Raw genomic sequence first — 26517 nt, forward strand, 5'->3', positions numbered from 1 at the left:
TTAACTCTGTTGGTGATGATTTTGTTTAATGGCTTCAGTGACATATGATCACTCTGTTGTGGCATCATCTCACCTCCCACTCTATAGTTTAACTGTATTTATAGTTTCAGATGGGTCACCTTCAGATCTGAATTCACATTCAACCTCTCAATCATACTACTAACTGACAGAATAATATTATATAAATATAAAGGAATGAGCAGTGAACGGCTTCTTGGATTCTGTATTTCTGAAAGCAATTATCACTGTGATTCCTGAACTGTTTTGGCGTTTGGGGAATATTCTTGGTTTTGCTCCCAGTCCCAGTCCCAGTGGTATTATAGAAAACAGGATGTGGCCTCCTTTTTAATAACTGTTTTTGTGAAAGAATGACACTGATCTGATCTTGTGTGTATTATTAGAATAATATTCACTAAAGTGACCCCATGCTCCACAGGAGAAGACATTTGACCCCTGACCTTTGGCCTGATCGAAAGAGGAAATGTTTTAAATAGAAATGAGCAGAACTAGGAGGTCAAGGTTTAGATGGTTAGCATGGATCAGTAATTATTTTAAAATGTAATTCACTGTGTTTGCAAAGCTGAATTGTCAGCAGCCATTTCTCCAGTCTTCAGTGTCAATATGCTGATGTGGTGCTACAGAAACATTTCTTACTATTATCAATGTTGAAACCATTGTGCCGCTTAAAAAAACATATTTTTTTTCAGGATTTTTTTTTTGAGGAATAGAAAGTTCAAATTAACATAACTTTTTTGTAACAATACAATACTGTTACTAACTGTATCATTTAATATAATTACAAAGGTGTTTATGACTAAAAGAACATTTAAATAACATTATCATGTTACACAAATGTACCAAGCACAATGGAAACATGACACGTAGTTAATTTCTGAATGAAAAAGAATATGAAAAAGACATATACTGTAGGTTGCTCTACCAACCAACTAATTAAATGTAATTAGATTAGAGCTGGTTTTGCTTCAGGTCCCAGAATTGAAACCGGACATCAAGTGGTGACACAGCACAGTACTGGATTTGTTTATCATACGAAATTGAATTTCAGGATTTTATGCACTTGGCAGGCAATGATTCACTACACAAAATAATGCATGATTATTTGGTTAGTTATTATATTTTGTGGATATTTAGTATTGTTTTTCCTTTCTACAGTAGTTGAGAACCAGGGTATTGACTGGACGTGTGTGTGTTCAAACAGGCCATGCTGGCCCTTCAGGCTGAAGAGTGCTGAATGTTTCAGTGAGCCCATAAGATGGAACTCAATCGTATAAAAGCAGACATGAGTGACGCTGTGGAGAACCTGGACACCAGGGAACTGGGGTTCTCGGATGCTGAGGATGAACCTGAAGAGGTGGACTCCGAGTTCAACCCCTCAGGTGAGTGATTATTATGATTTCAGACCCATATAATCCATTTGATGTATTACTATCAGTTTTATAGGGGTAATTGGAGATAATAGTCTAGGCTAGTTGACTATGGTCTGTTATAGAAGTATAGTGTGTAACGCCCGTTTCACAAATACTCCGTGTGTGTATATGTGGTACAGGAGCAGCGCACTCTACAGTGCTTTCACATATGCTGCCCAGAGTGTGTGTGTGTGAAGTTTTAGCACAAAATACCCCACAGATAGTTTTATATAGCATGTTAAAGTTGTCACTTATGAGGGTTTGCAAAAACGCACCGTTTTGTGCCTGGCCCTTTAAATGCAAATGAGCTGCTGCAGAGGGCGGGGTTTCAAGAGTGGGGTTTAAAATGACAGAAACTGTCAGACAAGAGACTCATGTAGAAGTGACAACATGTAGAATGCAACAGGACGTCTCTGAATGGTTAGTTGATGAATGTATGTTGCTGATGTGGAGTTAACTATCTTCAATTAGGATTTTCTGTCATGATAATCTATAAATCGCTCGTAACTGTTGTGAGATGCACACAGAGTGACTTTCTATTGCATGTGTAAAGATGGATGCTAAAGTTTGAGCTGACTCACAAATTAACTCTTATACAACAACTTTTCCTCTTCTCAACATGGACTGCGTGTTCCCGTACATTTTAGGGTTGGTGATGTCACTAACCCGGGAGGAATGTCGTGCAGTCCCTACCAGCCGTTTGTTGTAGTCATTTTCTTTAAAAACAAATATCTTCCTTTGAACTTTCAGTGTTGTAACTTTGCAGATGTTGTTTATGCTCAAACAGCAACATTACACACTACCTAAAGTTAAAAGTGAAATCATACTTTACCACCCCTTTAAATTAAGATTTGCAAGCTATATCAGTGTGTGGGATACATCTATTTAGTTAGTTTAGTAGCTAGTACAAGTGAGACCGGAGAAACAGGATTTATTTTGCCAATCATTTCTCAGGAAGTGAAAAAGGGTTACAATAGGTCTGTCTAATCGGGGATCTGGGCTATGTGTGACGTGTAAAAGAGAGTGATGTGAAGACAACTGTGTAACATGATGTAGCATGTCACAAGAAGTATTAAACACACACACACACAGCTCACATTCCCCGCAGGCATGCCTCAGTCCGCACTGTTGTTTTCCTACAGGAGCTTCCTGTATCCCTTTCTCTGCCGTGTACAGGACGGTTGGCTTTAAAGATACAGAAGCGCTGGTCTACCTGACCGCTGCCCCCATCACTGCCAAGATCCTAGATGTGGAGCGCTTCACCAGGGCTCCGGACCGCTTCAAAATCTCTAAACACAGAGGCGTGTCCAAGGTCTGTGGTTATAAGGTTGACTAGTTATAACTACTTCTAATGTTGAAAGATTTTACATCACTGTTGTGTTCACAGGCAATGCCAGCTGTGTTTAAGATAGAGCTCAAACATGGGAACTTCACCTGGATAGTCAAGAGAAAAGAAAAGCACTTCATGGAGCTGCACAGGGAGCTTCTGCGATACAAGACCCTCATGAGGATCCCACTGCCCACCAGAAGGTCAGACCCCTGCCCGACAGATATACTCACTAAATTAACCGTTTACACCTGTTATGCAGTCCGATCATGGCACTAAATGCAAAACATTTTGGAAGAAGTTTACACAAACCACATTTGGAAATGCATGACCGCATGGCATTTGTAGTGTAAATGCTACATACACACTGGACAACATAAAAGACGGCCTACCCCACCTACTCCACCTATATGTCGTCTGGAAAAAGAGCAGTGTTGTATAAAGTACTAGAAAGCAATACTTGAGTAAAAGTACAAGTATGGTACTAGAAAAAGACTTTGGTTGAAGTAAAAGTTACCTTTTAGAATATTACTTAAGTAAAAGTCTTAAAGTATCTGATTTATACTGTAAGTATGAAAAGTAATTTTCTGATATTTAATGTACTTAAGTATTTTAAGTAAAAGTAAAAAGTTTTTTTTTTTTTTTTAAAGGAAGCGGTTAACTTTGATTGTGAACTTTATTGTGGATTTCTTATACTAGGCATACTATTAACTGGTACAACCTGTTGTTGTTTGTGTTTTGTAGCCTACTGTACTTGTGTTATCGTTTATCTCCCACTGCATGTACTTTCAGTTAGCTGCTCTACTAAGAAAAAATCAGTCTGCAAAAAAAAAAAAACCTCTCCTTTACCCTCCCTTGTTTTGGCTTATGCTACTCTGAGCAATGCCAGAACTTTATATTTTGAGCACTTCTTACATTATTTTTGCCTCTTCACGATGACTCGCTTGCTGTAGTCCTCAGTTGTAAGTCGCTTTGGATAAAGGCATCTGCTAAATGACTAAATGTAAATGTAAATGATGCAATAGTGCACTGTTCTGTACAGCCTTATAATTCATTGTATTTTTCAAAAATATAATTTTATATTCAGTGCAATAGCCGTATACAGGGTTTTATAAATACAGAGGTCCCAAAAGTGATCTTGCTAGGGGGTTCGGGGGCATATTATTTTTCCACTGTCATTGGCAAAACACATATGTATATCTGTGTTAAATAGGAATCCATTGTAATAAAGTTATTCTCATTCTGGGCACAGTATGCAAAAGGCTATTGCTCTACCTGCTCTCCTCTCTCATCCATCTCTCGTTCTTCTTCTCTCAGTCTCTTTATCTTTACCTGTACATCTCCCCTTCCAGAAGATGAGCTTTGCAAACTGATTATTTATGTCGGTCGTTTAAAACTTCTATCGTAAATCAGCGGTTTAGTTTAGCCACTTGCATCTTATCTCGTGAAGCGTCGCGTTGGGATTCGCGCGCGGCCGCGGCTCGCGCTTCCATGGCGGGTTCAGTTTTGCACCCTCCTTCTTTGGCAACAAACAAGTTTACGCTGAAATAGAGCGTGCGTAATGCAATCTAGGAGCAGTGATTCGCCAAACCTCAAACCCACATTTCTTCTCATTTTATTTTGTAGTAACGAGTAACGAAGATGCTTAGTGGAAATGTAGCGGAGTAAAAGTATACATTTTATCTAGGAAATGTAGTAAAGTAAAAGTTGACATAAATTTAAATAGCGAAGTAAAGTACAGATACGTGAAATTTCTACTTAAGTACAGTAACGAAGTATTTGTACTCCGTTACATTACAACACTGAAAAAGAGTAGGGGTGTAACCCCGGCATCCTGGCCAAATTTGCCCATTGGCCTCTGTCCATCATGTAAGGAATAATTGACGACAGGCCGTTGAATTATTATAAAAATAATGCACACCCGAGGTGGTAATGCGGTCACGACGCGAAGCGGAGTGGCCGTTACACCCTCGGGTGTGCATTATTTTTATAATAATTCAACGGCCTGGAGTCAATTATTCCGCTTATACTACAGTTACCACACCTCGAAATATTGTTCAGATGATGTATTTCAAGACGTTTGTAAAGTTTTTGTCATTAAAACGCTCTTGTATGTAGGACTAATTCCTTGCGCATCTAAACCCATGCTCCGTTGCTAATTCCAAAACGTCATTTTAGAGTTAGTAACGGGGGTTTGAGCCGCTGATAGCAGCCTAATGCTGGACACACACTAGAAACATTCTCTGACTGTGAATGCAGCAGATTTTAAACACCGCTGTGAACACCGACTGAACGCGCTGAAAACGCGTGCATGATCAGTCATAACATAAGTATCAAATTACATTCATAACCGGCCTTAGAGAGAAGCATGTGCGTCAATATTATTATTTATTTATTAATTCAATTCGTTTTAATTAATTCGTTCATTCTTTTTTTCTATTAGTGACAGTAGACTAGACTAATAAATGAAACACAAAGCCCTTTTAACAAGTATAGGCCTATCAATTTTATTTATTTGTTATATTATCTTCAATAATTACGAAAACCCGTGCAACAGGACTATCAATTTATTTAAATATTCAGTTTAATTTTCTATTGATTATGAATAGGACTGTTTACTTTATTTATTCAAATTAAACTGCATGTTTTCATTGATTGTGAAGTTAGACATTGAAAATTGCAGATCAAGCGCATGGGGCTGCAGCTTTTTCTTGTTATGAATTGTATCGTATTGTCCGTTATTACAGTTGACTACGCGAAGTGATATAGAACTGTAATGAGGTCAAGACCTGCTGGAACTACTTTAGCCGTGCGGTTCCCTGAAAATAATTGCACACCTCAGAACGTTCGTCAACCAATCAGATTCAAGCATTCATAGGCCCTGTAGTATAAGGCCTCCTAATCATCCTCATATGTACTGATTGGCTTCATCACTCTGTCTCCTCTCCAACAATAAGCTTGTGTGTGGTGGGCCTTCTGGCGCAATATGGCCGCTGTCGCATCATCCAGGTGGTGGTTGAGGAGATTCTCCCCTTCCATATGTGAAGCGCTTTGAGTACCCAGAAAAGAGCTATATAAATGTAACAAATTATTATTATTATTACTCATCTATCAATCATCAGTTGTGCAAAAACAAGTGTTTTTTGATGAACCTACCTAATGGACTTTATGCACAGCTGCACTACTTCCTGAACTTTAGCCAGCTCCTTTGTTTCCTGCCATTATTGGACAAACTGATTAATCCAGGTGTGTCTGATTATTGTTGTTGGTCAGGCACATCTGGATTAATCAGTTTGTCCAATAATGGCAGACAGGAAACAAAGGAGCTGGCTAAAGTTCAGGAAGTAGTGCAGCTGTGCATAAAGTCCATTAAATTAATAAAATGCAATATCTTTTTTTAAATACTATTTTTGTTTATCACACAGTTGTTACGCAGATGTAATGGATGCGTCAAATTGATTAAAAGTGACAGTGAAGACTCTTATAATACAATACTGAAAAATATGTATTAGACCTCCCATGAACACTGTTTTCAACATTGATAATAATAAGAAATGTTTCTTGAGCAGCAAATCATCATATTAGAATGATTTCTGAAGGATGACGTGACACTGAAGACAGGAGTAATGATGCTGAAAATTCAGCTTTACCATCACAGAAATAAATTGCGTTTTAAAAGAAAGAGTTAAGAAGAGTTATTTAAAATTGTAATAACATTTGACAATATTACTATTATACTTATTTTTTTGAACAAATAAATGCAGCCTCAGTGAGCATGCGGGACTTCTTTCATTAACATTACAAAAAATCTTAGACCCCAAATGTTTGAATGGTAGTATACATATGGCTGTTTTAATCACTCTACACTTTAGTTTTGAATAGGTGGGCTACATATCAGCAAAAATAATGTTTAAAGTTAAGATTGTTGCTGCCAACTTTTTCATCAAATATAGGCTAGTCTCTTTGGGTCTTTAATTCAAGTCTATTTCAGCTTATGTACTGATTGTTAATATGGCATTTAATAACATAAATGTGAAAATATGTCAATTTGTAAAGAATATTTCTCTTCCAGTTTAATTTAGTTAAAATCCCAGGCACCTCAGATTTTAAGTTAAGTCATGAGAATGCTCCATGGATCACATGATTATAAATCAGCAAGCTACTTTCTTCTACCTTATTCTAACGGCCTTGTGAAAAAACGGTAATGCGTCTCAGATGACCACTTGTGATGCAATGGCCCAAGACGACTCTAATACCAGCAGATCAGTTAATACTCGTCTCATTCTCATAGAAGCTATTCTCACTTCCTCTACACTCACTTACACTCTCACTCCTTTTCCTGTTGATTTTCTTTAAGTATCAAATTTGTTTTTCCTTTCTGTTCTCCCCTGTTGTCTTTAGCTCCTTTCTCAGATTTCATGGCTACTCATTCTCACCGTTCACTCTTTGCTATTGTTATTCCTCGTTTTTCTCTCAGACTATGATATCTCTCTTTTAGCCACACTGAGAGAAGGAAGAGCATAAAGAGGAGCGAGGTGAGGCAGATGCCTGCACTGCCTCGGGGAGGCAGAGATGAGTTGGCACGAGAGGAGCAAGTGTCTAGTCGGAGGGTGAGTCACGACAACATGCTTGCTGCATCACCAACCCTTGATCACATGACGTAATCTGCATCATCACAAGGCGTGTGAGTCTGTGGTCAGGACTCTCCCACACAACATCATTGACATGATTTAGCAGTATCTGAGCATATATAACAATACTCTGCTTGTCATATAAAACATGTGAGTCACATGAGAATATTCTCATAATCTACTGATGAAATGTCCAGCTGTTGAATAAAGCTAAATATTGCTGACTTTTTTAAACAGTCTGAGTTTCTGAAGTATATTTCCTGTTAATTTTTCTTAGTATATATTTAATGACATTCTACTGATAAACTAATGAATAAATAATTAATCTGCTCATTAGTGTACAGCTCTTTCTTTCAATCAGTACATTAGGCTTACTAGGCAAACTTCACTTTCATAATTCATATTAGTAGCACTTGTAAATCAGCATTTAGGTCCAAATATAAATATAATCTTATATATATTCTAAATATTTTATAACTACTTTCATTAATAACATTAAGAAACATTTTGTAATGCTTATGCTATATGTTGGTAGTATAAATTATATATTTAAAGTACATTTACATTGGTAAAATAATTGAAAGCTACCGGTAGATATTTTTATATTTCAGGTTTAAATGTCACCAAAAATATATATTTAGGAGACTTTGGATTTCATTTTTACTTTCTGAGATTTACTATTGTCTTTCATGGTACAGAACAGGTGCCACAGAATTAAACTTTTAAAACCAACTGACAAATGCTTTTTTCTTTTTGCAGAAACAACTGGAAGACTACCTAAACAAGCTGCTGAGGATGGCAATGTACCGAAAATACTACGCCACCGTAAGCTCACACTTGATTATAGAGTTCAGGGCCCTGATGGAACTCACGTTGAGTTATCTTTAATGAAGCAGCAGCGTGAGGATCGATATTACAGATGGAGACTGTGTGTCCTGTGCGTGTTAATGCGCAGCTCTTTCTCTCAGCTCAGTGCTATTCCAACAGCTTTAATCAAGGACATCCGTAATTCTCTCTCTCCCCCTCTTCTCAAATTCCCTCTCTTCCTCTTGAATACCCTCCAAGGGTCAATATAGCTGAGGATTTGGTGTAACTTCTTTTAATTGAAGCTGCGTCTCTGTCTCACTAGTTTTAAGCAGAATTGTTTCTCTTTTCCAGATGGAGTTTATTGATATAAGCCAGTTGTCCTTCATTCAGGACTTGGGCCCTAAAGGCTTGTAAGGACGCACTCTTTTTGCTTTACTGTTTTATTATTGCCTCACACTGATCATTTATTTTATTTTATGTTGAAATATATTGCATAAAAAAAAAAAACTTTATTTAATCAGGCTTTTATATTTATTGATTTATTTTTTCATTGTGACAGTAGTTTCAATTAAGCACGTTAAGCATAAATTATTTAATGTGCAACACATTACCATAATGTGTCAGGATGTTTTTCTGCATGCGTGACAAATCACAAATATTCGCATGATGCATAAATACCAAAAGTCATGAGAATTTGGGAGTAGACATGCTTGTCATGAAAATGTCACCATGAAAAAATCTGTGATGCTCCTAAAATGTTACATTTTTTGTAATAATCTAGTATCTGAAATATGACACAAAGTTTTAAATGGATTTCATGATATTCACCCTTTAACTAACTGAAACCTGTATCTTTCAGAGAAGGCATTGTTTATAAAAGGTCAGGAGGTCACCGTATCCCAGGTATTAACTGCTGTGGCCGCAATGAAGTCTGCTACCGCTGGTCCAAGAGGTAATTACTCATAAAACAAAAAATCTATTGCTGAATTCTGAATAAGGAAATCACAAGAGCAGATGAAATGTGAAGTGAAGCTGTGCTCTTCACTTTGAGCTTTAACATTTGTGAGACACTCTTTAAAGCAGTGTTATCTGTGAAAATACACAATTCAGATAGAGCGGGCACCCGCGCACACACACACACACACACCATAAAGTCTCTTTGAGTCTAGCAAGCTGTTTATCTCTGCTCCACTGATACCGTGCTACTTTCGTTCTCTGATTAAACTGACACTGTATCGCTGACTTTCACTGCTATCGGTATAATAATGCTTTAGAGAAGCATACTTTAGGTTAGGTTTGACCTTATGGTTGTGATGGAGTCTAATGATGAAATCTTTTGTGCTCTCTGTTTAGGTGGCTTATTGTGAAGGACTCTTTTCTGTTGTACATGAAGCCAGACACTGGTGCCATTTCGTTTGTCCTGCTGGTGGACAATGAGTTCAGCATCAAAATAGACTCCAAAGAGACCGAGACCAAGCATGGAGTGAGCATTGAGAACCTGTCCAGGTGTGTTCACTTAATCTCAAATTTAATGTCACTTATAAATGTCTCTCTCAGCTTGTAGACAATTTATGTTTGTTTGTTTGTGTGTGTGTCTTGTGCAGGAAACTAGTTCTGAAATTTAATAGCTACACACATGCACGGTGGTGGGGTCAGGCCATTGAAAGCTTTGTCCGGAAACATGGCAAGGCCTTTTTAAGGTCCCACCGCTTCGGATCTTTTGCCAGGGAGGAGGAGAACATACCCTCTAAATGGTATATTTAATCTTCAAGAGTTTGCCCAAAAATAAACGCATCATTTACTCACCCTCATGTCGTTTCAAACCTGTATGACTTTCAGGTCACAATGTTTTTTTTTGTGTGCATGCAATGAAAGACAATGGGGTCCAATGTTGTTATACAGTTGAACAGTCATACAGCTTTTTAACGACATGAGGGTGAGTAAATAATGACAGAATTTATATATTTTGAGTGAACTTTCCATTTAAGACAAAAACAATGTCATGTTTAGCTTGCTATTTGACCCTCTACTCTGTGATATCTTGATAGCTAAAGAATTTTTTTTTAAATTGTCCAGGTATGTGAATGGCAAAACCTACATGGAGGATGTTGCAAATGCGCTGGAGGAGGCCAAAGAGGAGATCTTCATTACAGACTGGTGGTATGTACTCGCTGTTTATCCTTCTGGAAGAAAACATGTTCAGGCAGACTCGCACTATTTGTTGAGCCAATGTTGCCATCTCGGACTGGACAGATCACTTCAACAAACAGAACAATGTTTTGATAACTTCACAAAGTCACCGTGTTTGCATTTTTCTAGGAAATCAACCTATAAATAGTTTGTGTAGTGGTGTGTGATTGGAGAAAGCACATGACATACATGTATTTGGATAAGGCGGCGCCATTGACAGTCCATGCTCATTTAAGTGAGACAAATCATGGCCAGAGGATTTTTTTTTAAACTCCTTCATAGTTCTTTGTATAAGTTTAAATTGGGATAGTCAACTAGGATAATCTTGTTTAGTGTGAAATGGGGATGCAAGAAAAGAGCCACAGTTAACTGTCAAAGATTGACTGGATTGATTATGATCTTCCTGAATGAAAAATGCACTCTTTAATCTGATATGAAATGGTATTTTGTTCTTTTCTCTTTGTCTGGTAATGCTCTGCAGTAGCGTTGCTATAAACATTACGTGCCCACATGCAGAATTTGTGGCAGTGGATCAGGGGCTCAGAGTGGGAGGTGTATGTTATACTGCAAGACCGGTATCTCTTACTTCACTGGTGTCGAGTTTCAGTCTTCCTTATTTAAAAAATATCACTCCTGGAATAGACTCAATGGTCTGATCGTGTGCGTGTGTGTGTGAGTGTACTGTGCTTGTGCGTGTGTGTGAGAAAGAGAGAAGGTTGCTAAACAAAAAAATTCTGCCTAATATTTAAATGTGTTTTTTATGTAGTTGTACTTGTAGAACTATTTAAACATTGATTTAAGTCTGCATGGATTTTTTAATTGGCATTCACTATAAAAATGGAGGCAAATTATCTAAATGTGAGTTTGCAATTAATTATGACTTTGACTGTTACAACTATTCCCTTTGCAGTTAAATATGACTTTTCCCTTCCTAAAACACTTGACGCCTTGGCACACTTGGCGTGCTTGTGCAGCAGTATGTTGTATCTACTATATGATTGTGTTTGTAATGTGCAGGCTGAGCCCTGAGATCTTTCTGAAGAGGCCTGTGGTGGAAGGAAATCGCTGGAGGCTCGACTGCATTTTGAAACGCAAGGCTGTAAGTCCTCTTGACACTACTCTGATGCCTTTGTCCCTGGTGCCATGCTAACAATTTAACAACATGTATGTGAAATGCAACACACAAATGTGTTTCCAGTTTCAAAATAAGGTTATATTTATTTATTTACTTATAAACAACAACAAAGATTTTCACCACAGGGGGTCATAAGTGAATGTCTATTCTGTGTTTTTAATATGCTTTAAGACAAACCATGTGCAAATTCATAAGTCATCACCTCATCATTTAAGGAGTATTGAATCCTTAAAACTGCAGTGAAAAAAAATTGCTGGTGTTTCTTGCTTCACAAACTACCTTGTAGTAGGGGCGGACTGTAGCATATCATTAACTGCTACAAAGCAGGGTAGTCTCAAGAGAAGCCAGGTTATCCCGGTATATTTTTTTATTTGAAAAATCTGGTAGATTTGGCAATATAGCGGGTGAATTACATATATGATTGATGTATATTACGATGTTATGATGAACCATGTGCATTTCTTCACTGATGTTCTAAGTTGTTCAAAGCTTTTGTAAGGATGCTGATTTTTAGAAGACAGCTGTCTGACTCTGAGAGGGTGAACAGGAACATGATTTGTGTAACATTAGCAACACATTATTATCTGTTTGACTGTCAAACAAAAGGCTCATCATATTATTACCGTTATGTGTCTGACTTTGTAAAGAGTGATACATAAAACGCATTGCCATTCTGATACATCGAATTGTAGACAACCCTGTATGAGTGAGTGGAGGCGGGGCTCATTTCCATATGCATCCGCATATACTAAATGAAGCAAGGGTGTAGAATTACATTCAAGCTATTTAAAGCATTCGTAAAAAAAAAATCACATGAAAAAACATAAATATGCTATTTTGGTGAGTTTTTTAAAGGGATAAGATTATTGACTAAGCAAATAATTTACTTTTTATTTATTTATTTATTTACTTTTAGCAACAAGGAGTGAGGATCTTTGTTATGCTGTATAAGGAAGTGGAGCTGGCACTCGGCATCAATAGTGAATACAGCAAAAGAACACTAATGCACCTTCATCCAAACGTAAAGGTAAGCTGTGTGTGACTTATCTGCTTTTGCATATCTTGTGACATCTTCTTGATTATAACTCTTCCTCCCTCTTAAAGGTGATGAGACACCCTGATCACATGTCATCATCTGTCTACTTATGGGCACACCACGAGAAGATTGTAGTCATCGACCAATCAGTTGCTTTTGTTGGGGGAATTGACCTGGCGTATGGCCGCTGGGATGACTGTGAGCACCGACTGACAGACGTGGGAAGTGTAACACGTTCTGTTGCTCAGGCCATAGAGCAGGTTAGGGACAGCATCATCATGTCCATATAAACATGCTTTGTTTGGATGCATTATTTGTGCCGTACCCATGGATGACTCACCTAACTTTTTTGGCTTTGAACTTTGAAATGAAAGACTGTGATTAGAGGTTCCTGCTAGCTATACTGAAGTGGAATTATGTCTGTTTTGGGACTCAGGGACTGAATTCATCCACACCCAGGAAAAAAGTGTCCACCGGTGGAAACAGCAGACGGTCGGTGGTTAGTGACTCAGTGGACCTGCCCAAACTAAAAGGCATCGGTCGCACTCGCAAGACACGTTTCAGCCTGTACCGCCACATCCAACGTGGCCTTCACCATGCTGACAGCATTAGTAGCATCGACAGCACGAACAGTAAGAAATTCTCCTGCGACTAACCTGTGGAAACTGCAGCCACAATACAAACGGTTTGCTTCTTTTGTGTGATGTTCTCTGGTCATATTTTTTTTCCATTTACAGTAGTTATAATACATGGGATTGAACTGGATTTGCTAATGTGTGTTCAGTTCCACATTCCAATCCTTTTTAACCAATCCCCTGAGCTGTAAATGCCATGTAACTAGTTTACTCGGGAACCAAAGAAAAAGTACATCATATAATAATACACTGCCTGGCCAAAAAGAAAATGGAAATACATTTTGTTATGTTACTTCCATCAAGAGGTGCATACATTTTTGGTCAAGATCTTGTATTGACAATGCAAGAGTCAAGCACTCTGTAAAGTCTACTCCAACACATCCCAGAGACTTTCAATGAATTTAAGGTGTGGACTCAGTGGTTCATGTTTGAAAGTGATTCTTCATGCTCCCTCCCAACCATTCTTTCACAATTTGAGCATTTGTCATCCTGGAATATGGTCATGTGTCTTTCTACATGGTTGTTTAAGATATGAAAAGCTACACACTCTATCAATTAGGGTTAGAAGAACTGTTGCCAAACATATAGCATGATAAACATGATAATCAATGCAATAATTGCCTATTTAAATATATATAAAAAAGAATTGGGCTGTGTGCGTGCGTGCGTCCATATTTTGTTATATCTCTAGACTGTCTGGATAAGTAAATCATGCAAAAAGTGTCACTGTCAGTCATAGTGGTTCTTGTCTCTATATTTTCCCTGTCTGTTGGTTGTGCAGTGATGCTTATCTTCTCTGGCTGATACTGTAGGTGTTGCTTTAGACACCCTGACCCGGCTTGAGTGAGCGCCCCATCATTTTCTTGGTTTAGCTCTCTCGGTTTGTTCTCCCTGCCATAGAAGACACGCGTATAGATCGGTTTGCAGTCTGTCTGAGAGAGGATTAAGTGTATTTGAGACTGGCTTAAGACTGGACATCAGAGATATGCTTTAATGAAATTACTTTGACCTTGGGGTAGATTTCATTTGTCACTGATTCTTACACCAAAGTCACATTCATTTGTCGTTAAGATAACCAATCCTTTGTTTCCCACCAATTATTCAGTTTTAGATTATGGAGTGATCCTTTTACTGTGGATACATCTAAAATATCAACACACATGCAGTGGCTTTTAATGTCTTGCATGTTTGACATGGAAAATAATGGCCCAAATGTGTCAGTAATCTGATGTTTGTTTGGTCTAATCAGATGTCAGTCATTTACTTATAAACAGATTTGTAACAGTAATCTCTTTAAGTAATAGTTTCATTTGCAACATGTACATATTTCAGTTTATACAGTAGGGTAGAAGAGACCACACTGAAAAATTATAAGCATCAAAATCTTTTATTTTAAACCTAAATAAATAAATAAAAATATTACAAGTAAATCACTGTCTATATTTAAACTCCTTATGAACTATTTTGTGTTAATTTAGACACTATTTTTTATATTAACCTCTTTTGTATTTATATTAATTTTATTTTCTAGTTATTTTCTAGCCTTCATTCTCTGACATATTTAGTTTACTTGTGTACAGTATGCCTTTGGTTTCTCTCTTCATGGAAAAAAAACCTTTTTGTATTGTAGCTGAGTAAAATTAGAAGATTTTAAAGTAACTGTCATTTATTACAAAAGATCTTTTGTATTTTGATGAGTTTTGTATGTCTTGTGTGTGCAGAGAGTGGCTCAGTGCACAGTCTTCAGACAGGAGTGGGAGAACTGATGGGAAACACACGCTTCTGGCATGGAAAAGACTACTGCAACTTCGTCTACAAAGACTGGGTTCAGCTAGACAAGCCTTTTGATGGTGAGCCACACGCTTACTGCCGGGCGGCTTTTGTTTTCTTAACTTCAATGATCATTAATCTGGGTTATCAAAGGTTAATTGTGTTATTAAACGCAGTCTTTTCAATGCATTTCAGATGTTTACGATCCTGCTTTTTAACACTGTGCTCGACTATAGATTTTATTGACAGGTACACAACCCCCAGAATGCCCTGGCATGACATCTCCTCAGTGGTGCATGGGAAAGCAGCCAGGGATGTGGCCAGGCACTTTATACAACGCTGGAACTTCACCAAGGTGAGAGAGATTTACCACCCCTGTGCTTGGGCCATGACCTGCACAATTTAAATTCGTTTATGCTTGACAGGCTTCTGAATTCCCTTTGTGAACTTCTTCAATATAACTTTAAGGTCTGACATTTGATGAAGCATTATTCGGTTCCGTCACAATAAATACTTTTTGCTCCTTTAGATAATGAAGCCAAAGTACAGATCACTCTCCTACCCATTTCTACTGCCCAAATCTCACAGCACAGGCAATGATCTGAAGTACCAAGTGCCAGACTCTGTCCAGACCAAAGTCCAGGTGAGAAAGCATCATTTGCTGTACATGTAACTATTAGAGCATTGACGCCAGGAACATTATGGGTTTGATTTCCAGGTAACACGCATATGCCTGCTGATAAAAAGAAAATGGATGCCTTGAATGAACACTAAGTAACTTTGCCATAAATGGCCATAAAAATGCCCATAAATGTTAATGGTCTCCTAGGTTCTGCGGTCGGCAGCAGACTGGTCGGCGGGAATCAAGCACCACGAGGAGTCCATTCATAATGCCTATATTCAGGTCATTGCCAAGAGCAAGCACTTCATCTACATTGAGGTACACAATCTCCCTTTCACGCTGTCTGTGAGCATTCACTGATATGCTTCAAATGTGTTGTCAACCATTGTAGTTATGTTATAAAACACTGTTGACATTTCAGTTGCTTCATATTATTGATAAATGGCATACAGCAGTGGTTATCAGAGCATATCAAGGGAGGTGCCAAGAATGATTCAGTGGAAATTCTGGAAGAACCAGGTCTTGGGATATTCAACGAGTAAAAACAAATAAATAAAATGTATACAATTGAAAATGCAACTTAAGAACTTAAGAGAATAATAATAATAATGAGAAAAGAAAAGAAAAATTATATTTTCTTTAGCTCTGCTTCTGAGAACATGATTTAATTAGGGAAGAACAACATCCTGGATACTATAGTTATGTGGGTAAATTAGATTTGATTATAATTTTTTTGTAAAGGAAAAACACTAAAAGTTGTGTTTATGGCACATTCAGTAAAGCTATTTTTTTTATATAAATCTAGAACTTGTTTATGTATTAATTGAGGCCCACTGTCTAAAATTCATGCCACAAATCATGTAGGCTATGTGAGTCGCGGCTAGTCGCGGCCTAGCAGAAGTAAAATATGCAATTATTCGCCTCATGTCTGTTAAACTGAATCAATTGTTCCTGTTTTCTATTTCGTTTCAGAACCAGTTCTTCATCAGCTGTGCCGATAACAAAAATGTTTACAACAAGATTGGTGATGCCATTATTGAGCGAATTATCAGAGCTTACAAGTAAGTGTGTGAATCCTAAAGCATTAACACTGATTGTAATTCATCACCATTAACTGCACCAGTGGAGTTTAGTGGAGTTTTTGTTTAAAAAAAAGTAATAATCTTGCACATTAATTGTAACTAAAAAGTGTTGTATACATTTTAGCATATAGGCCTACTTCAGTCATGACAACTCTGCCTTTATTAGCATGGCGCATGGAATGCACTGCTGCTGTGCAAATACAAGGATTTGTTCAGCTTAGGTGAAAAAAAAAACTACTTAAGGAATCAAGGCACTGCAAGAAAACTAGAGAGGACCCCTAGCAGGTCTCTACAGGTGGATTGGCTACTACAATAGGTTTAGGAGAATCAATCGGGACAGTTTGACCGAACTATGGATTTATGCTTTTAAGAAAATTTGCTCACATTCTTTAAATACAACAAAAATAATGATGTGAAATCCAATTAGTTTTTATTTTAAAGGTAATGAAATTTGAATTTATAAAATTATTTATTTAAAAAAAAAAAAGATTGCAATTTTATGTAAACTTTTTGTATCTCTTGTGCATCAATTACAAAAAGTTACACATAGGTCCATAGTGGACAAAGATGTCCATGTCAACAAACTGTCATAAAAAATTGCTTAGCTTAGGAGCACAGATTTAAGTTAGGTCTCATTTTAAAGAAGACCCTTGGCAGATTATTGCTAAGTAAAAAATAAAATAAAAAGTAAAACCAAAACAAAGTTAGGTTTATATAGGTTTAAGTTTATGAAAATTATTTATGAACATTATTTTATATAAAATGTATATTTTATGAAACATGTTGAACTCTAAAACGGCTAGAAAATCAAGCCATAAATCTAATCAAGTTGTGTTCCAAATCTGAGGTTGATATCTCAAAAAATGAGCTTTCATCAAGATTTAGTTTGGACACAGTACCACATTTTCCCCATTGGATGTCAGCAAAACTTCACTGGTGCACACAGTGGTTGGAATTGTTATTTGCAGGAGAGTTTTTCTCTCTCAAATATTACAAACATGCTCAAATTTTTTTATAACACGCATACAAATCACACTCTGACATCCATACCAACACACCCACACAATTATCGCTGCATAATTTATTCAATTGGCTCTATAATGCTGAAGCAGAAAACCAGAATAAGTCGAGTATTTTCTTTATAGGCCAAACCTGAGAAATGCAAGAAATAGTAATAATAGTAAATCTGGTAAGAAATAGTAAAAATGTTAATTCTGAAGCCTTGCCAACAGAATGAAAGCCCTGGGATTATTTTTTTGCAGGCATTTTTGTCCAAAAAATGGCGCTGAGTGGAAGTATTTTGTGTGCCTAGTGGAAAAAAATATTTTTTAAAGGAAATAGTAAAATTCCAATAAAAATACACACCTGTGCCAAATTTTATGCAGTTAGCATAAAAAATAAAATAAAACCTGAAAAAGACAAAAATGCACATAAGGATGCACAAGGGTTAATAGATCACCTATAATTGCAACTGAATTGTGTATGTAATTTTAGGTTCCATTACAAGCTTAAAAATTGTATAACCAGATTATCATCAAAAATAGGTGCTTGACACCCCTACACATGCATATCAACACATGCAAGCAAACCCATCTTTCCTGCATATATCAATATTACCCAGATATATTAGTATAGCATAGCTTAACTTCTTCAATGAAAGCATGTGAGATCAACAGTAAAGTAATGGAGTCCTTGCAAGTGTCGTTCCCTGTGAAGTATCTGATTTACAGGAGGCACGAGCCTCTCGCCGCTGCTGTCACGCATGCAGGCTCAGCTGCAGTGACAGGCCTGTCTTTAATGCGCTCTGACGGCTAATGAGAAGCTAGCACCTGCCACTGCACTGATGTGAGCCAGACACGGGCTGTGAGCGCGCCACTCTTCATTTAGTCATTCCAGGCATCGCCCTCAATGCTGAAATACTGCGCTGTTGTGTGTGCTGCAACAGTGTCGGCATGTGCTCTCTGGGAGAAGAGCCATTCGTAATGACTGTATAATTATGGAGGCAGCACACAGATTGAACTCAAAGATATGCTGTTAAAGAGAAATGGGTTGGAAAGGATGTTTTACCATTAATGTCAGTGGAAGTGAGGGTATATGATTTAAGAATAAGCATATGTGTGTTTACACGGGTGTATTGGGATTGATGTTTGCTGTGATTTGTCACAGGGAGAATAAAAAGTTCCGTGTGTATGTGGTGACTCCCCTGCTGCCTGGATTCGAGGGAGACATTACCACAGGTGGAGGAAATGCACTCCAGGCTGTTATGCATTTCAACTACAGGTAGGAATGAAATCGTTACTGTGCACGTGTCTCTGAGCAAAGAAAGGGCAACGTAGCTCACACACATTACATTATGTTGGACAGTATCCAAATTCAAAACACATTATAATTTGGATATATAGACAACAGTATAAAAATTTGTAAAGGACAGATGAAAAAACAAAAACAAAAAATTGAATCTGATCCATTAACTTTTGAAAAGTACATTGTACATTTTTTCCGATTTATAGACAACAGGAAACTTGTAAATTGAAAATTTGTATTTGCAACACGTTTCAATTTTAAACTGCGGTGCATTTCATAGTTGAAGAAGGAAAAGTAATGTAGGAAGGGACTCGATTGTTTTCATCAGAATTTGATTAGGTCATGTAGATGTGAAACATCTTCTACTATAATTCTACAATATTATTTTCCCTGCCTAGAATACTATTAAATTACATTTTGATTAAATAAAATGTATTTTTTTTCTCTCTTTTGAATAACATTTCATTTCCAGACCATGGACATTTATTAAGAGTTACAGCAATGCATGTGGTAGATGTTGTCTTGCACACTGAGCCTGGCTTGACTGACTGCTTGAGTTTCTGCAGTGTCATTCATAAGTTCACAGCGGTGGTTGGTTTCCCAGTGATGCAGTTAACGCTTCTTTAGTGAACTCAGACACATTCTCTCATCTCCTCCCCTGATTAAACTTTAATGAGTCTGACAACACGCTAAACAGCTTCACAGCTTCTTTCAACTATATCAGAGAGGAAGCGCTGATCTACGAGATCAGACTTTCATCCTGCAGTCAGGCATATTCATCCTCACCTCAACGATAGCCTTCCAATCTCGCTCTCTGCATATCGTTTGGATGAAAGGAGGCATTTGTCAAAGAATTTGTAAATGGCGCTGATGTGAGGATAATGACCCGTGTTAGACAGTGCAACCTTTGTTTCCAGTGCCAGCTTACCAATTCATTCCATTACACACGTAAAAGACACAGCCACGTGTAAAATGCTCGTTTCACTCGTCTGGAAAATAAATGGAAATAAGCAGTGGTATTAAACATGGGAAACTGCTGCAAGGTTTATTTACAGGTTGTTGTTTTTTAAGCTCTGTTACATGTTTCTTTGGGAAGTTTATACGCTTTCTTTTTGGAAGAAACCATGGTAACCGACAGAATAATGTCAAGTCATTGAGAGAACACAATGAGCTGCTATAATGTTACGGTTACATTTGAAAAACCATTTGTTCTCTACATAATCATGGCCTAAATGTCTATTTTTTTAATTGTATTTTTAGGACCATGAACAGAGGAGAGTTCTCTATAATCACTCAACTGAAGAAAGAAAGTAAGTCTGATTGTTTCCATCTCTCTTTTTCTCTTTCTGTGTGTCGGATGTTAGAGAAGGAGTGATATGATGATGTGATTGTGAACCTGACTCTGGGGTGGCAGGGAGTTCTCTTCTGTGGTTTACCACAACATTGCAACATGGAACAAATGTTTTGAAATGTGCCAAATGGTTACATAAATACAGTAAGAGGATGACAGCAGTAGGACTTGTGCCAGTATTGAGTTGGGGGGAAGTTTATGAAGCTGTTGTGCTGAACTCATAGAACTCCCAGTATTTCTCTGACCTGCTTAAGATTTGAAATGGCAAAATTGTCAACCTTTTTTGTGTAGGGCCTTTTTCAACAAAAATACAACATTAGAAAACAAAAACAAGTGACAGAATTATTAAAATATGTACAGTCCGAATTTCACCCGATTCTCTCTTAACACCCCCCACAGTGGATGAACAATGGATGAACTACATCTCGATCTGTGGTCTGAGGACTCATGCGGAGCTGGAGGGCAGACTGGTGACTGAACTCATCTATGTTCATAGCAAGCTTCTCATCGCTGATGACAACACTGTCATTATTGGTAAGCTAACATTATTACAGTTTGCTGAAACAACATAAAAAAAATTGTATGCCTGCTTTTCTCTCTAAGTGTTTCTTTATGCATCATTTCTTTATGGCTAGAGCCTTATACTCCCCCTTGTGGAACACTGTGGTACATAATTTGATTTTGAAATGTAGATGGTAAGGCTTGAGAGACCCATATAATCATTACTCTGGCAGCTAAATAGCTGGTTTTCGCATTTGTCCACTCATTTCCCTAAAATAATGAATTTGGAATGAGGTCAGTAGACTTTTGTGTCCAAAAGAAGTAAGTTTTAATGAGGAAAACAGTGTGGTCTGTGTATTTTACACATGACTGCACTGCCAGATGTGCAGTATTGACGTTTGCTCGGCAGATCTAAGCTAAGCCCTATCATCCTGCCTCTGTTTTCTTACATGACTGAAAGACATATCACATTTGTAAAAAAAAAAAGTTCAAATAATACCTTGTACGAGGAGCGGAAGAAATTCATAAAAGATAAGTGAGTTGTCATTTTAGATAAAGCTTTAGATTTCTGCAGAAGATACAAGAAATCCAATGAGGAAAGCCATAGATCAGGAGGAGGCAGACGGGAACATTTAGCCGCATACAGAAATTGAGTTATCTCTGATTCTGTAGGTGGAAGATTTGTGTGCTATTGAATTAAATGCCTCGAGATCCAATCACTTATAAAACAATGAATCAAATTGAATCGCAGAGTATTAAAAAAAATCTTGTTTTCTTGCCTGTGATTATTATTTGTCTTGATATGTTCGATTAAGCGAGTCATGATCTGTGTGCGATTCCTTTTAGCAAACCCGCAGTCGAGCACATAGTGTCTTCATAGTTATTGCAATTTATGATACAGCTCAGAATTGTTTTGCTTTGTCTTGCGTTTTAATGCGACTAGGCATATGTAATAGATCTGTTTTAAAGTTTTACAAGGAATTGTTGTAATCATTTTGTTAAATATTAAACTTAAATTTGTATATATTTATTATTGTTATTTTATTTTAAACTGCTTCATTTTTAGTGTCATAAGCATAAGCAAAGTCTAGTTATTGTTTATTCTTTTTCTTGTCTATTTTTATTCAAAATGTGTTCTTTTTTACAGGCTCTGCCAACATCAATGACCGCAGCATGTTGGGGAAGAGGGACAGCGAGGTAGCTGTGATTTTTGAGGACTCTGAAACCACGGCATCAGTGATGGACGGTCAAGAGTACCAGGCTGGCAAGTTTGCTCTGCAGCTCAGACTGGAGTGCTTCAAGTAAGATCTGATGGAAAGTTAACCATCCTAGTGTCACCAACACAACTGAATCGCAGCTAAAAGTCTTTGTCTTTCCGTGAACCAGAACCATTCTGGGTGCCTTTACTGATCCAACCATTGATGTCAGTGACCCCATCAGTAACGGATTCTACAAGGACGTCTGGATGAGCGTCTCGGCTCGGAACGCCACCATCTACGAGAAGGTGCGTGTGATTCCTCGAGTCTTTCTCCACTCGCTCCTGGGCGTGTAGTGTAATTAATGATGGCTACTTTCCATCTTCCTGTTACATGGAACACTTGAATTATGATTTAGAGGTGTTGCTTGGTCATTTGTCAGATTATTGAGGTATTGCACTCAATCACCACTGAAACTCTCAGGCTCAGTTGGCTGTTTGGCAGCCTCATGGCAGGCCAGTAATAATGAGGCTCAATGGAAGGAGAGATTCTTATTCCGAGCCACCATTGTAGGCTGGCAATGCGAGTGAATACCTCACACACATCAGCCACACAACCAAATGTTTCGCACATACAATTAGAAAGCTCCTTAAAGGTGCAAGGTTTCCATTCCATAAAATAATATTGAGTTTTGATTTATTTTGAGTTTCTTTTGACAATTATTTTATTTAAAAAGGTTTATATAAAAATGCTCGATTTATCATAATAACCTATTGTTATTTGCAGAATAAATTAATTGTCAAATATTTCCTTGTATTTCTACAATGCCATCACCATCAGTAACCTAGATTTGCATAATAGACCACTTTTCATTAACATTTTAGTAATTGTGTTATATGCATTTACTATTTTCAAAATTATTTTCAATTATTTTTAAAATTGCAGCTTTATTTCAGGTAACAAATGTTTTTAATCGTTTAGTTAACCATAACAACACTGGACCGCTTTTGCCTAAATAAAATGGCATGAACATTAAAGAAAAAAGAATACAATGCTTACAGTTTTATCAAAATACAATTTTGATGTGGTGGCATTGCAGGTTTTCCGCTGTCTGCCCTCCAGTCTGGTGAGGAACAAACAGGAGCTCTTGAGTTTCCAGTCCAAACCAGGTCTTGATAAAGAGGAGCCTGTCAAAGCTCAGGAGCTGCTGAAGAAGATTAGGGGCTTCCTGGTCCAGTTCCCACTCGACTTCCTCTGTGAGGAGAACCTCATGCCCTCAGTGGGCACCAAAGAAGCCATGGTGCCCACTGAGATCTGGACCTGATGGCACCAAATCAGACCCACAGAAAGGACGATCTGCTTCCAGCATGAAGGGGATACAAATCACTGTGGCAGACAAACTGTGTGTGTGAAACGCCACCCCAACCAATATGAAGGAGCAAAGGATATTAAGACAAACTGCCTTTATATATCCTCCGTCATGGAAGAAATGGACAGCTTCATATTGTTTTGTACCTTTTATCAATGTTATAAATGTACATAATGATATTTTATATACACAGTGATTATTATATAGTGATTTTACTATAATGTATAAATGAAAGTCGCCTTTCTGAGATACCAAACAGAAGGGCTTTTAAATAAATAATTTAATTCTAATGTACATTTGATTTTTATTGTTAGAGCTGGCTCATTTGTTGAGGCACCACTCAAAATGAAGGGCAAAATAGAGAGTGGAAGCCCTGTCAGAAATAATTTTGTCACGGCGGACCATTCTTGAGCACGGTGTCCCCAGTGGAAGCGCATCCATGACAGGCTGAGAACAGTGATGTGTGTTTTCTGTTTGGTGAACCTGCTCTTAGGCCGAGTCTGCAGAGGCTTTTACTGTCCAGCTTCACTGCCTGTGTCTAAGTGCCATCGCTCTGGGGAGACCAGACAATCTGTCTGTGAATTAAAGTGCTGAGTAACTGAAGGAAATTGTTGCTTCTCAACACCAAACATCGACGTGTGACGTCTAATCCTACATTTTCCCCCTCACAATTGTGGGAGAGGTCGATTTTCACGAGTCAGCGCTTGTTGCCATTTTTCACACCCTTGGTGTTTGAATATTATCAGGTCAGCCATTTTCTGCAATTACCCATTCTTTTGAACTTCTTTTTGGTGGTATTTTCACATTTAGTTATGATTTGATCTGTTTTGTTTTCTTCTCTCAAATAAAGAGTACTGTATGGGAATACACTACCATTCAAAGTTTGGGGTCGGTAAGATTTAAAAAAAAATATGTTATGCTCATCTAGGCTTAATTTATTTAATCAAAAATAGTACAAACAGTGATATTTTGTAATCTTTACAAAAACATTTTTTTTCTATTTTAAAACATTTACTTCCTGTGATGGCAAAGCGGAATTTTCAACATCATTACAGTCTTCAGTGTCACGTGATCCTTCAGAAATCATTCACTAATAATGAATAGTCTTTAATGAATATATTTTTTTTTGTAGCATTATAAATGTCTTTACTGTCACTCTTGATCAGTAATGCATCCCTGCTGAATACAAGTATTAATTTAAAAAAAAAATCTTACTGACCCCTACCTTTTGAAAGGTTATTTGTGAATATTTGCAATATTTAAGGGCTGTCATTATTACTGCCATAATGTGACATATTTCTGAGTGAATCGGGAATCTCAATAAGAAATTTAAATCATAATGGTGGGTACACTAAAATAATTCCTAAATAAAAACAATTTTCTGTGAAATATAAAATGCTAAGCTGAATTGTTCACAATAAGAGCTGGGATATGCACTGAGAAAGCAAATGGGGTCCATTTTGGTTTTGTTTCATGTTGTCAATTATATTATTAATCATAACTTCTAAATCTGCTTTAAAAAAAAGAGAGATAAGAATGTTGTTTGCTCTCTTTCATGTATCACTATCTAAAGATTCAAGTTTGCTGCATCTTCTCTGAATTGTTGATTGTGCTGACAGCAAAGCCAAACCTGAATGAATAACATGGAGTTCTCAGGACGCAACAACTCCTGTGCCACATTTTCTAGCACATGTCATTACTGGCATGTCGTTTCTTGGTATATTGTGAATTTGACAGCAATGTGTATGTGTTTACCCATGGCTCCATTTCGATAATACGTTTGTACAGAAATTTGGAATAAAGTTTCAAATAAATCTGAAAACTCTTTTAAGAAAAAAGTTTGGTGAATGGTTTCCTTGGGGTGTTTTACTGCAACAGCTGATCTTAAATCATATTCGAATGTTGTCTGTCTTTCCATTTTAACACTGAAATCCAATCAAAACATGCCCTTTAGGGACCAGCGGCTTGGACAGAGGTTTAAATATATGAGTTGTATCCTACTGAACATTAGTTTTAACGTTGTCATTTCACAGGGGAACCTGCTCTGATATGTGCCCAAACCTGGAAGTCTTGAAACACGGTCATTATGAAGCAATTTAAATGCAAATCTGGCCACTGGCTTGTCCCCAAACGTGCCTCATTGGAGGAGACACCTGATAGAGAGCGGCCAACGTTAATGACATCCTCTGAGTGGAATCATGTTCGGAGGTATTGAAATCAAGAGTATAAAGAGTTGATAGATTATCTCAGTGACCTTAATGGCTTCTTAACGTTGATGGTCTAAAAAGCCTCCAGCTGCTCAACACATCCAGACCTTGAGCGTTTGGTTTCTTCAAGAGCGATCTGCTCATGAGCTGTCATGCCTCACTAACCACATGTGTCATTTGAAAACAGGATCATTGTCTCAATTACCGGGTACTGTAGTTCTCTGGTATTGTGAAATGGCTCATTAAACAGATTGTCCTCTTCTGAAATGAGAAAAGCATTCTCTGGCAAATTTGCATTGATGTTTACAAGTATGCAAAGTCCATATGTTAATAATTATGCATTTTTGCACTACTCATTATTCTCATAATATAAACAAATACAGTATTACTACTGAAGTCTGAGGTGATACAATATAGCTTTCCAATTAAGCAAATTATTCACACTTGCAAAAGTGTTGATATCCAGACCATCAGCATGACTGACAGTATGATGTTGCTTATATAACACATGATGCTATCATGTCAATATGGGCCTAAATCTCCGAGGAATGTTTTCAGCACCTTGTTGAATCTATGCCACGAAGAATTATGCCATTCTTCGTGGCATAGATTCACCTGTCATAGATTCTTTGTTACTTAACTATATAGGCCTCTATATATATAAAGAGAGTGAGAAAGAGAGAGAGCTCCCATTCCAGGCCTTTGGAAGTAGGTGTTAGGTGTTTGCTTGTTAAAGGGATAGTTCACCCAAAAATTAAAATAGGCTACCCCATGATTTACTCACCCTCAAGCCATCCCAGGTGTATATGACAATCTTCTTTCAGAAGAATACAATCGGAGTTATATTAAAAATGTCCTAGCTCTTTCAAGCTTTATAATGGCAGTGAATGGCCGTTTCTGTTTTGAAGTCCATCAAAGAGCATCCAT

At 37.4% G+C, this 26517-nt stretch overlaps 1 protein-coding gene across 2 annotated transcripts in view; it reads left to right on the forward strand.

The window, feature by feature from the left end:
• pld1a (phospholipase D1a) overlaps positions 1-24724 on the forward strand; it is a 29880-nt gene extending 5156 nt beyond the window's left edge. For both annotated transcript variants that reach the window (XM_079612395.1, XM_079612394.1), the window contains exons 2-26: positions 1220-1397; positions 2570-2739; positions 2815-2957; positions 7253-7364; positions 8145-8210; positions 8544-8602; positions 9052-9144; positions 9546-9698; positions 9797-9946; positions 10269-10352; positions 11400-11481; positions 12434-12544; positions 12622-12813; positions 12990-13185; positions 14910-15038; positions 15195-15313; positions 15488-15601; positions 15788-15898; positions 16553-16641; positions 18829-18942; positions 20227-20276; positions 20717-20851; positions 21966-22119; positions 22205-22322; positions 23114-24724. In XM_079612395.1, coding sequence (XP_079468521.1) covers positions 1274-1397; positions 2570-2739; positions 2815-2957; positions 7253-7364; positions 8145-8210; positions 8544-8602; positions 9052-9144; positions 9546-9698; positions 9797-9946; positions 10269-10352; positions 11400-11481; positions 12434-12544; positions 12622-12813; positions 12990-13185; positions 14910-15038; positions 15195-15313; positions 15488-15601; positions 15788-15898; positions 16553-16641; positions 18829-18942; positions 20227-20276; positions 20717-20851; positions 21966-22119; positions 22205-22322; positions 23114-23338 — 3093 coding nt within the window. In that variant the 5' untranslated portion in view covers positions 1220-1273 and the 3' untranslated portion in view covers positions 23339-24724. The remainder of the gene's footprint in view (positions 1-1219; positions 1398-2569; positions 2740-2814; positions 2958-7252; positions 7365-8144; positions 8211-8543; positions 8603-9051; positions 9145-9545; positions 9699-9796; positions 9947-10268; positions 10353-11399; positions 11482-12433; positions 12545-12621; positions 12814-12989; positions 13186-14909; positions 15039-15194; positions 15314-15487; positions 15602-15787; positions 15899-16552; positions 16642-18828; positions 18943-20226; positions 20277-20716; positions 20852-21965; positions 22120-22204; positions 22323-23113) is intronic.
• Positions 24725-26517: the final 1793 nt, after the last annotated feature.

Source organism: Phoxinus phoxinus (assembly GCF_949152265.1).
Source record: "Phoxinus phoxinus genome assembly, chromosome: 5".
Taxonomy (NCBI): domain Eukaryota; kingdom Metazoa; phylum Chordata; class Actinopteri; order Cypriniformes; family Leuciscidae; genus Phoxinus; species Phoxinus phoxinus.